General features: G+C 49.5%; 1 protein-coding gene across 4 annotated transcripts; it reads right to left on the reverse strand.

The window, feature by feature from the left end:
• Positions 1-690: 690 nt before the first annotated feature.
• Positions 691-12,107, reverse strand: Prpf31 (pre-mRNA processing factor 31). Of its 4 annotated transcripts, none has more exons than XM_076927800.1 (14): positions 11,971-12,107; positions 11,282-11,466; positions 11,093-11,153; positions 9,373-9,456; positions 8,717-8,814; positions 7,904-8,010; positions 7,452-7,621; positions 5,836-5,993; positions 5,444-5,533; positions 2,989-3,116; positions 2,820-2,892; positions 2,144-2,272; positions 1,961-2,059; positions 691-1,108 (listed from the first exon to the last, which is right to left on the reverse strand). In XM_076927800.1, exons 2-14 carry the CDS (start codon positions 11,456-11,458, stop codon positions 983-985), a joined length of 1,500 nt encoding a protein of 499 aa, XP_076783915.1. In that variant the 5' UTR covers positions 11,459-11,466; positions 11,971-12,107; the 3' UTR covers positions 691-982. The 4 variants fall into 4 exon arrangements, with proteins under 4 accessions (XP_076783915.1, XP_076783917.1, XP_076783918.1 ...); XM_076927802.1 differs by lacking the exon at positions 11,971-12,107 and adding an exon at positions 11,884-11,964; XM_076927803.1 differs by lacking the exon at positions 11,971-12,107 and adding an exon at positions 11,729-11,873.
• Between the last annotated feature and the right edge of the window lie 143 nt (positions 12,108-12,250).

Genomic DNA, 12,250 nt, shown 5'->3' on the forward strand with positions numbered 1-12,250 from the left:
ACGGTAGTGTGCAGACAAGTGAAAGCCTAGAGAGAGGAACAGAGACCAGGAAGCCCAAGATAGAAAGCCCTGACCTCACCAGCTACATCTCTGTTCAGACCAACATAGCTAAGCTCAAGCAGAAAAAATGGAGCTCAGATGCCATTCTCCCTCACCTATAGAACTAGATTCCTAACACACCAAACACAGTTCTTACTGTTCTGCTTTTTCCCTTGATGAAGCCCCAGTTTGCAAGTCAGACTGGGTAGTGTGCACTTGTTTTGCTTACCTGGCATTGGTACCTCCCATGGGGTACCCACCTGCCTCACCCCTGCTGAGAACAGAGGTGTGGCCCCCCTCAGTAAACATGAATTAAAACAATAGGCTCCACCATGAATGAAGAACTGAGTGGGTGTTTTCTGTCACACTTCCCAAGCCTTTTAGGTGCTTCATTTTGTGTGGGTGTATCTTGGACCAAGGAGGTTTCTAGCCTGAGGGACAATAATCTTACTGGGTCCTGGAGTTTGTGGTGGTCATACTGTTTGTCCATGATGCTGATGTTCTCATGGGGCTGGTAGTGGTGTTAAAGAGAGACATGGTTTTTCTTAGATTCCAGGACAAGAGCAGAAGAGAGCTGGGTCCATGCTACTCACACTGGAAGCCTCAGTGCCCTGAGTCCTTTGGTTCTTTCATAAACAATCACACCCTCCGTTTAGAGCCCAACACGGCATTTAATTGTACTCATTCTAAAAAAGCACTTCCTTTCCCCCTGTAAGTAAAAAGGCTGAGTGTGAGGAAGACCTCTCTGCCCATCTGGGGCGGCAACAGAATGGGTGTTGGGGGAGGCAGGCGAGGTGCTTCATCCTTGTCCTTGCATGCTGTGGCCTTGGGCAAGGACAGAGCATGGAAGGCTGCCTCTACTACACCACAGCTTCCTGGCTGCAAATCTGTCACTCCAGTCCTTTATGTCCTTTCAGTGGATGGCCACCTGGGGTGTGGCCCTTCAGGTAGACATGGTGCCGCCTTTCTCACCCTTGACCTTGAGGAACTCGGCCATGCTAGAAAAGTACTTCTGGTTGGCCTCTGCCACCTTCTTCTCAGCCGCCTGTGGGTTCACGATCTCCAGACCCTGTGTTGGAAAGGAAGAGGGTGACAGGTGAAATGAGGCAGCGCAGGCCTCCCTCTAATGTGAGAACCAGATATATCAGAGTCTCCCAGACACTCTTGTGGACATGGAAACATTTACAGTCCCTCAGTTTGGGAGATTTTTGCACCAGTGGGTGTAGGGGCAGGTCTTGGATCTCAGTACTGCTAACCTCCTCAGGTGATGTTAAAATCACCACTCCTTTCTGGTTCTGGATAAGGAAACTGAATCCCAGACGGATGTGGCCAGCCAGTTTCAAGCAAATCCCACACCATCACAGTGATGACAATGCCGGCACTACACTGAATGTTTCCAATCCTCTTGGCTGGACTTTCCCTGGCCCCATCACCTTTTACTCCTGCTTCTTCCTGGCACCCATGCCTTCTAATACATTGTGTACTAGATTCAATCATCTGTCCCCTCCAGCCTAAGACTCCCCTCTCCACACAAATGCAAAGCTTGTCTCTTTTGTCTCTATGCCTGAAGACTGGAATGTGGTAGACAGGTGCTCAGGAGGCACTCCTGGCAAGCTAGGGAGCTCTTTAGTTCCTTGTGGCATTATGGGACATACTTGTCTATCTCTGTGTAAGTAACCTGAGCCCATGCTGCTTCACACTGCTCAGTGCTACTGGGCTGGTGTGAGACTCAAGCCCACCCTGATCATGGGGCTATCTTAAAGCAAAGACTGGGAAGCTCAGAGAGTATCTGGATTACATGGGCAGGGTCCTAGGCCTGGTTCCAAAGTTGGTCTGGGCTTGTCACAACTATCACTGTGCGACTGTGGACTTAAGCTCATGTGCTAGCTCAACAGACCCCCACAGCAGCCTTATCTCATACCTGGAGGGGTGTGAAGGCCACACTGGAGGCAGTCCCTGAGGATCGGTCACGAATTGTTGACTTCCCACCATATACCACGCTCTGTTTCTGTAAGGTCCGCTGTAGGGAAAGGGGAGGCTGTGGTCCAGGCTTTCTGACCTCCATGTCCCACTTGCCTCCCATCTTCATGAGCCCAGTCCATACCTGCAAAGTCTTGGAAATCCTGGCCTTGGTGGCCTCATTCACCTGTGTCTGCCGTACACGCCCACTGCCGGATTTGCCCAAATGGCCCAGGCTAAAGCCTAGATCTTCTTGATAGGCATCCTCCTCAATCTGGTGAGATGGGAGTAACCTGTTGTTAAGAAGCTGGGTACATTCAGCCAGTTCCCTAGTCAGTCCACTGGGAACCCCCAGATTCTCCAATCAGCCAGTCTCATGGACACTACCTGGTTAGCCAGGGGACTGGCTACACTAAGTGACCTTGTAAAAGCCTACCCCAACTCTGCTTGGGTATAGCTAGGAACCCTGGGAAGAACTGGTTCCTGACCTGAGTAGTCGTTTGTTCTCTACATTGAGATTAGGTTGCCAAGAATTGGGATGCGATGAACTACTGAGGTGACACCTAAGTGGATTCTTTCAGGACCACCTAGATGATCGTCAGATATAGGTACAGCCTGGGGAACTGCATGGGAAGACAGCCAGCTCAGAGCTGCAAACATCACCATGGAGAAGGTAGTTTGAGAAGAGAGGCTAGCCAGGAGGGAGGAGGCTGTGGTAGTCTCAGATCTCTCGGATTACAGGGTGGGGAGGAGGGATGGCAACAGGATGTGCGGAGAGAAGACCCTCCAAGGTCCTAGTGGTACTGTGGATGGAGCCTGACCTCTCCGAAGCTCATGCGGTTCGCCTGCTTCCGGATCTCCGTCAGTCCTAGCCGCTCCTTCATCTTGCGGTACCTAGGGCAAGTGGGTGTCAAAAGGATATAGGAAGCTGCCTGGGAAGCAGCTTCCCTTCCCCACTTCCAAACATCTAACCCCATCAGAACTCCTTACCTTCGGCCCCCTCGCTTCTTCCGCTGCCCATCAAGGGGTGCAGGCAGGGGTTTCACTTGCTTCACAGGTGGTGGCTCCTGCCACTTGTCAAACTTGCGCTCAATCTCATCCTTTAGTTCATAGCCCACCTAGCAGAGAGTTGAGAAGCTGTGGCCAGCCATGTAGACTGTCCCCTCAGCCACACATCTATGTATTGTCAACCCATCTATTGTGTACCTGACCACCTGACAGTGTGCCCTCCCCAAGACATGTTCTTCCCCTTTGTCCAGGGATGGTGTTTTGTGGGTTCCAGCACCTAGTACCCCTTGAACTTGTAGCTCAGGTTCAGCCTTCACATCTAAGCTCTGCACCTTCTGGATAACTGCCTGTCTTGAGTCCTTTAAACATAAATGGACCAGGCAGAATCCCTGTATTGGCTAGTCAACAGACGGCATGTCATCTTCACTGTCTTACTCCCACACCACAGATTGCCCTGGCCTCTTACAACAGATCTCAGCTCGCTTGCTTTTCAGTGCCTCCACAGCAGCCGGAGCCCCTCAGAGGTTGTGTATTATCTGCTCCTAGGTGCAGCAGGCTCCTCTCCCTGCTGGGTTCACCTAACTCTGGCCTCAAGTTCTTTGTACTCACTATTCACTCTGTCTGGAACACTCTTCCAGGTGGATATAGCACAAGTATCCACACTCTGACTGTAACTTCACTCAGGCCCATACTAAGGCGTCCTCAAAGCTCTTCACATCCTATCAGTCAGAATCTAAGCTTCCTCACACCACAATTCCCTTTCTTGTCCCTGGTACTCACACACCACTACTGGACCCACTATAGATTTTTCAGGACTACTGCCTAGTTGTTTTCATCCCAGCTAGAACATAAATGCTGTATGACACACCAACCTCCAATCCTAGCTACTAGGGAAGCTGGGGCAGGAGGATCAAAAATCCTTCAAGACTTTCCTGGACTAGAAATAAGACCTGTCTCAAAAAGGGGTGGGGGTGAGCTGAGGATATAGTTCAGTGGTAGATCAGTTGTCTACTATGTGTAGAGTCCTAGGTTCAATTCTAATAATACCCACCACACACACAGACAAAAAACATGGAGGCAGACCTCTGACATCTATGTAATCACCTGCAGTACTGCCTTATTTAGCATGTGGCAAAAGGCAAAGAAAGAGACTGAACCCCTGACCTGGGCTATGATGTAATTTCTAGCAGGGAAATGCACACAGCACTCAGTATTTGTATCTTAAGCCTACCCATGTCCCTGCTAGCACAGGATAGGTCCTACTGTGGTGGGCAAAACACTGTCCCCTGTAACACAGGGCTCCACCTTGGTGTCAGGTGTCCTGGTCTCTAGGATATGTGACTACAGTTCACATGGCAGAGGATCTTTGCAGGTGTGCTTAGGTTGAGAACTGAGAGATGACCGTACTTTGTATTGTCAATGAGCTCAATGTCCTACGAGGGACTCCAAACCAGTAGAGTCAGAGGCTAGAGATTCTGCCTTGCCTGGTGGCCTCTGGTACTGACAGGGGCAGGAACATTTCTTCCCAGGAGCGGCCAAATGGGAACTGCCCATCTAACTCCCTGATGTTAATCCAGTGAAACTGTGTGTGCTCACATGCACACATGTGCACAAAAGGCCAGAGATTTGGTATCATGGCTTCTATACTAACTCCTCACCTTATTTTTTTTTAATTTATTTTTGTTGTATGAGCATGTTTTTGTCTGCCTGTATGTTTGTGTGAAGGTATTGGATCCATGGAGTTACAGACAGTTGAGAGCTGCCACACGGGTGCTGGGAATTGAACCTGGGTGCTTTGGAAGATCAGTCAGTGCTCTTAACTGCTAAGCCATCTCTCCAGCCCCCTCACCTTACTTCTTTAGACAGGGTCTCTCACTGAATCTGGAGCTTACTGATTTGGTTGACAGGCCCACAAGCTCCAAATGCCCTTCCGCCTCCACCCTCCCAGCACTGGGGTTACAGTTACTGGCATGTACTACTGTGCCCGGCTTATTTTTTTTGTTTTGTTTTAACATGAGTGTTAGGAACTGAACTCAAGTCTTCATGCTTGCATGCAGGAAGTTAAGTGATAGAGCCACCTCTCCAGCCCTGTGCTTTTTTCTTTTTCAAAGACAGAATGTCACTATGCAGTCTAGTCTGGCCTGAAATTTACATAAGCCAGACTGCCTCAAACTAGTTATCTTCCCGCCTCTGCCTACCAAGTACTGATGTTACAGATATGAGCTAGCAGGCCCAGCAAACTCTTATATGAAGCCACTCTGTGTATAGTGAGTTGTCATAGCTGTTCTATAACTGATGCACAGAGCTGAGAATGTGATGACCTCAGTGGAGGTTGTAGACACACACATTCATCTGCTAGTCCGGAGAGCTCTCTGAAATAGCATCTTCCCATGAAAAGACCCCAAGAATCAGGGACAGATGCCTGTCCTCTCCTCACCTTCCCTTCTGTGCTCTCATGGAAGCTGTCCACACGAGCTGCCAGTGTACACTTGGCAGCCACTAGGCGGGCTGCCTTCCGCCGGAGATCCTGGAGCAATGGGAAGGGGAAAGGAAACTGAACCTCCAGAGGTGAAGGTAACAATGGTCATGACAATAATCACTTCTCATCTAGGGCCAGCCATACTCCAGACTCCTCCTCTTAAGGAGTATGCTCTAGCTGCCCCTGGCTTCTAGCCACCCAACCACCCTCACTGTCAAGTGGTGGCTCCAGAATGGTACCCTCACTCTTCTAACCCATGTCGCCTCATCCTCCAGGAGCCTAAGGTCTATTGCCAGCCAAGCCAGATAAGGCCTGGAGGCTGGGGGCAGGGAACAAGGTGAAAGGCTCACTGGGGGTAGAGACTGCACAATGTCACTGTGGTAGATGTAGCCAGTATGAGGCAGCACAGAGGTAGAAGAAAAGCCAGATAGTGTCTTGCGCTGGGCTCCCAACAGCATGATGTTGCAGGCAGGCATCTTAGAGAGGTTGGTCAACCCTCCAGCTACACCTGCAACAAGAAGTAAGGTCAGAAAACAGGGCTTACATCCGGAAGCTCATGTCCACCTTTGTGGTTTGAGTTAAGAATGTCTCCCATAGGCTCATACAGTCACCACAAAGTGAAACTCATTGAATAGATTAGAAGGATGAAAGCATGGCCTTGTTGGAAGAAGTGTGCCACTGGGCATGGGCTTTGAGATTTCAAAAGCCCATGCCAGGTCCAATGTCTGTCCCTCTGTCTCTCTCTCTCTGTCTCTCTCTGTCTTTCTCTGTTTGCGGATCAGGATATAGCTCTTAGCCACATCTCCAGCACTATGCCTGCCTGCTGCTGTGTTCCCTGCCATGATAATAATGGCTTATGCCTCTAGAAATGTAAATAAGCCCATAGTTGTCTCTTCACAGCACTAGAACAGTGACTAAGACAACTTTGCACCTTCATTTGTTGGCTGGTTTGATAGAGTATTTCACTCTGTAGCCAAGGCTGGCCTCAAACTCAAAGCATTCCTCCTGCCTCAGCCTTCCAAATACTAGAGTTACTAGTATGAGCCACTGCATCCATCAGGACACAGGATTTTTTTTTTATTGGGGGAGGGGGGATTTTACTTTTATTATTTTATGTGTATAAGTACAGTGTGTACATGGAGATCAGAAGACACTTATGGGACTTAGCTCTCCCCCCTTGTATGTGGGTTTGGGGAATCACCACGCTCAGGTTGTCAAGCCTGGGTGGTGAGTTTTTCTACCAGCTGAGCCATCTTTCTAGCCCAGGACACAGAATCTTTAAGGAGGGAGATAGCTAGGGTAAAATGAGGTCTTATGGATCTTGACTTTATCTGACTCATGTTCTTGTAAGAAAAGGAGATAAGGATACAGATACAAGTGGTGTGGCTACATGGAGACACAGAAGACATGTATGAGCCAAGCAGAGGCCTCTGGAAAGGTCTCACAGCACCCTGGTCTCAGACTTGCCAGCTCTGAAAAGCAGCCTCAGGAGTATAAGCATCCTGCCCTGTGGGGCTCAAGACTGAAGCTAAGTGAACAAAGATGATGGTTTTTCCCATATTCCCTTTGCAAGCATCTCTCTGCTAGGAAGGAAGGAAGGGAGGGAGGGAGGAAGGGAGGGAGGGACTCTGCTACAGGAGCTTCCAGGAGGAAGAGCACAGCACATGGCAGGATCTGCTGCCCCATTGAATAGGACAGCCTGAGCTGACTTCAGTACTCTGTGCTGCTCCAGCGTCTAATGGGCCTATTGGCAGGAAGAGGCTAGCCTGCCATTTGTGCAACGTGATTGAGCCAGGCAGCTCAACCTCAAAGAGGGTTGCTATGTCTCTAATGTATGTATGTGCCAAGCTGACTGACCTTAGTCTTCGGGGACAACACAATAGAGCTCCGAAGGCCAAACCCCACTTCCCCAAAGCAACCTAACCTATCAGCAGACTCCACCGAAGGGACCCAGCTGGGACCTCACCCATGATCTTGGCAGCCGTGGATGCTCCAATGATGATGGACAAGTTGGGTGCAATGAAGGACATTCGGGACTCCACATACTCATAGATGCGGTGCTTGGAGGCATTCAGCTCCAGTGCCATGTCACAGGCCTCCTCTAGCCGCTCTAGCTCCTCATCCGACAGCTGCTGCCTGCATTGTGAAGCAGGTGAGGGTTGGGGGCAGACCCCAGTTTTGTTAGGTATATTTCTAACTGATGTTCAGCCCCATCCACCCTCTCAACTGTATATGCATGTACACACATGCATATACAGTTGTGTAGCTCTGGATTATCCCAAATTCCATCCATCTAGGGGCCTACCTACCTATAATTCTCAGCACTACCCTGACCATGACCCCCATTCTGCTTTTTCTGTCTCTCCTGTTAACTGTGCTGTGGTAGGCCTGCAGCACCTTACAATATGGCATGCATACCCCTGGGTCGTTGAGGCAGTGACACTAACAACCATGATGGTGGCATTGGTCAGGATCTGCTGGAGGTTTTCATTGTTCTTGCACTTATCCAGGCTGTTGCCCAGCTCCTGGGGTAGGGAGGGGAGAGAGAAATTGTTGTAATCTCCAAAAGACCCTAGAAGCTCTTTTCCTACAACACTAACAAAGGTCTCCCCTTGAGGAAGCTGGGAAAGCTAAGGTCCATATACTGGAGACCTCTCTTGCCTTTTAGTTTTACAACGTCACTGCCTAAAGCATCAGTGCTGCCTGCTGTGCTCTGCTGATGCAGGAGAACCTGGGCTAAGCAGTCTCCAAGGAGGACATGCTACACTAAGAGGCCTTCAAAAGCGCACTTTCTTCCTCAGACAGACTTCCTCTGCCAACATCCCCATCTCTTGGACAGAGGCAGGACCCCTGCTCTTTCACCTCCACCTCTCCCATCACTTCTAGAGGAGGCAACACCTTCCGTGTCTAATGTCCTCGGACCTTTCTGACCTGTCCAAGCTTCCCTCCCTGCCCTCTGACTTCATCCTTGCCTGTTCCCACTCAGGGTCTTGGCTCTTATCCAGCTGTGGCCTCTGCCAGTTCAAAGTACACCTGCTCCAACTGCAGCCAGTGGTAACGGCCAGGTCAGTGGTTATCCTTTCACAAAACCAAGGGGATGAGTATGACACATCCACTCCAGTATCTGTCCCTCACCACTGAGCCCCATTCATGACACTCCATTATTGCTAGACTTGAGGCCTCCTGGTCTAGTGGCCCCAGTTCTTCCCAAGCCAAACTCTCGCCACTCACCTTGACTGTGCGGATGTAATCCAGAGCATTGGGCACCAAGGATTCTAGCTCAGGAAATCTCTTCGAGTATTTATCCCGGATGAACTTATGGATAATGTCTAAATGGGACATCGAGGGCAGGTGTCCACTGAGGGGACGCAGACTCTGCTGCTATCCCTAACACCCACTTCCACTCTCTAATAACCAACCCCAAATCATGCGTGGGTACATGGATGCCAGCATGAAGTCTACATCTCCTAGCTGTCCCCAGTGCTATGTGCAGGTGGCGTCTGTTCTACAAAGGTCTACAAAATATGAACTGAAGTGACAATTTTCGACTTCCAGATTATGGCCTTAAGGAAACAACCATACCCCATCTTCCCTCCACATTTGCTGGTAGGGATGGATGTGGGGAATCATCCTGGAGCATGCAACTGGTAGCAGAACCTGGCTGCTGAAGGGGTCAAAGGGTGACTCCAGACCTGCTCTGCTTATTCAGACTTCGATGAAGGAGGAGAATGCAATTTCTCTTTATGAACCTAATCAGGGGAGTATTTTTGCCCAAGAAAGGCAAACAAAAGAGGTCCAGGCTCAGTTCATGCCTGTTCTTCCCTTTGGGTCAGCAAGAGTGAAGAGCACAGGATAAGGGCGTCTCCGTGGCCCTTCCCATCACTCACTCAGCTCGTTTTCTATCTCCACAGTCAGGTTGTTGGCATCCACAATGACTCGGTACTCAGGGGCTGCTTCCACTGGTCCCATCACTACAAAGAAGAAAAGGTGTGGACTGGGGAGGGATAGAGCTGGGGACTGGGGCGGAGGCTGGATGCAATCAGAAAGGAGCTGAGGGACTACATAAGGGGTTGAAGCATTCACTGGGGCTTGTAATACTCCCCCGGGACTCTATTCCTACCTTTCATCTTTCTCCTACAGTCTATCCTCAGGGCCAATCTGGTCTTGACCTCATCTTGCTCCAAAACTAAACCTTCCTATGGGTCTCTTAGACTTGAGACTAGGTAGCAAGATCCTCAGACTGGCATTCAAGGTCTCCCATACAGACAGAGGTCCATGGTCCCCACACCTCCACCCTTGGTGCACACAGCACAAGAGTCCGCTCAGTGAGATCCGCTGACTCATACAGCATTATCCTTTCTGCTTTTCTGCTTCATTCTCTCAGCCACCCAGCACTCGAGGCTATTTCACTTCTCCTGGCCTTCACGAGTACTGTTCCATCCCCCTGGAACATTCCTTCCTTAAGTCTGTTTCTAGAAACCACACTTTATGCATAGACAATTATATCGGCATTGAGTAATGTGGCCTTAAATGTCTCTTTAGGTCATTAAAACTCAGAGGGCAGTAAGGACACCTCCTCCCACCCCTTTAGAAGGGCAACTCTCTCTGTATGAATTGAGCCACCTGTGCTAGACTTGCTTTGTGTTCACTCCGCCCAGATTCATCAGCCCTGACATCAGGAAATGTCACTTTCTGTGACCTTCTTTGGCTTTATGGAACAAGAAGCTTCTCAGCCTGCCACTTGGAATTCCTGTAGAAGCGGGCTGGAAGAATCCCACCACTCAGTGACTTGGGACAGCCCTTGCTCCTTCCCCAGGGTCAGCACAAGCACTCAAATTCCAACAGGAGGCACTTTTTCCCAGACCCAATGCATGGTCAGTCAGTCCCTTCTGTAGGGGTTACAGAATGGGCATAGTTGCTTCTACCTCACACTCAGGAGGCTGACAAAGGATGTTTGCAGAGAGTTCAAGGCCACTATAGGCTACCTAGTAAAAGCCCTATAGTTCAGGGAACCCAGAGATAGTCCTCTCACAACTAGAAAACACAAAGCGCTTAACTATCAGTCTTATAGTGCAACATGTATATTTATTTTTCTTTCTTCCTTTTTTTTTAATAAGTGCTGTTTCACTTTCTTCTAAAAAAGTTTATGTGTATTTTGCCTGATGTGCATAATGTATATATGATGCCCATGGAGACCAGAACGTGTCAGATCCCTAAGAACTGGAGTTACAGATACTTGCGACCCACGTGATGCTAAGGAGCAAACCAAAGGCCTCTAGAAGAACAGCAAATACCCTTAACCATCTCTCCAGCTCCATGAATGTACGTATTTCTGAGATAGGGTTTTGCCCAGGCTGACTCTGACTCTGACCTCATTCATGCACCTGCTGCCTCAGTCTCCCAAGTGGTGAGATAAAAGCACACATCATGCCTGGGTATGATGCAGTATGTTTTCAGGGGTCAGTAACTGGGTAACTGAATAAAAAAAAGAGAGTGAGTGCTCTGAGGAAAGCTGAAAAGGGAGAGACACTCGGTGTTAAAAACCACGAGGAGCAAGAGTCACGGGGTCAGGAGAATGGACAGAGGAAAGTGAGGCTGAGGAGGTACCTTCTGAAGCTTTGGCCTGCTTGCTGATATACTCCTCAATCTTCATCATGATCTCAGCAAACTGAAGAGGAAGGAGAGCACAGTCAGAAACTAGGACTCTCAAAATAAGAATTGATCTTCCCGCCCCTCCTCCTCCTCCTCCTCTTCCTCTTCTTCCTAAGAACACTGATTTAAAAGGTACCACCTCACCATCTTGCTATCCCATAGCTTGGCAATGCTCTTGACTGAATCTCCAGAAAGATCCAGTTGTGTCTCCTCCTGTACATCTTCAATTGCTGGCTCCTCCTCTTCTTCTCCATAGCTTCCTCCTTCCTCTTCTTCTGCAGCCTCCTCAAGGTCAGCCAAGAGCTCATCTGCCAGAGACATCCCAAGGCCTATAGGAAAGTGAGAATGGGGTTCCCTAATACTGCATCTTGACTCTGTCCAGTCACATCACCAGAAGGTGCACTTTCTCCCCGACCCCCTGAAGTTTTCCCTTCATCAGCTCCGGTAGTAGCATGTAGGCTCCACAGCTTGCTTAGTTCATGGAGGTTGTCTCCTGTTCCTACGCACACAGAACACAGCACATCCCTCAGGTACCACAAGACCTGGCAACTTTTCTCCACACCTCTTTGGGTCTTTGTGCAACCAATTTACCTTTGCCCAATGCGGCTCTTTCCCTCACCCTGCCTTCAGTTTTCTCATTCCACCCGTCTGGGCCACATGCCCTATTCCAGCCTAAAGTAAGTTATGCTGTGATCCACGCACGACCTAAGTATTAGTTCTAAGGCGCTTCATACGTTTATTATTACTTAGATTATGACTTAAGTCGCCCACTACACGTTCTCCTCCGGACCCAGTAGCTTAGCTTCCCACTCTCCCTTCTCCATCATACTCACCGCTTCGATCCTCCCACGATCGTTTCTAAGAAATCCGCTTCTCCAGAGCTTTCGGCGCTCTTTGATGACGTTTTACTTGTCGCCGATAAATCTGCATTTTGATTGGGCGCGCCACGACATTTCCGGCAGCGTTTGTTCAACAACTTTATCAGCAGCTGCCTCGTGGGACGGGACAGGGAGAGCTGGGGTGTCGGGCCAGGGGAACTGATAGGCCGCCGTGGATTGAGCCTGCGAAACAGAGACTCTCTTTGGCTCGTCGACACTGCGACAAGACAGGAAT

The sequence above is a fragment of the Arvicanthis niloticus genome, chromosome 30, assembly GCF_011762505.2.
Source record: "Arvicanthis niloticus isolate mArvNil1 chromosome 30, mArvNil1.pat.X, whole genome shotgun sequence".
NCBI lineage: Eukaryota > Metazoa > Chordata > Mammalia > Rodentia > Muridae > Arvicanthis > Arvicanthis niloticus.

Excerpts from the sequence above, each read along its gene's own strand:
- Prpf31 (XM_076927800.1), bottom strand. The coding sequence starts at position 11,458 with ATGTCTCTGGCAGATGAGCTCTTGGCTGACCTTGAGGAGGCTGCAGAA. Across the intron at positions 7,622-7,903 it reads ACTGCCTCAACGACCCAGGG|GCAGCAGCTGTCGGATGAGG; the intron begins GTATGCATGCCA and ends TTCACAATGCAG. Across the intron at positions 1,109-1,960 it reads TGGCCTTCACACCCCTCCAG|GGTCTGGAGATCGTGAACCC; the intron begins GTATGAGATAAG and ends TTTCCAACACAG.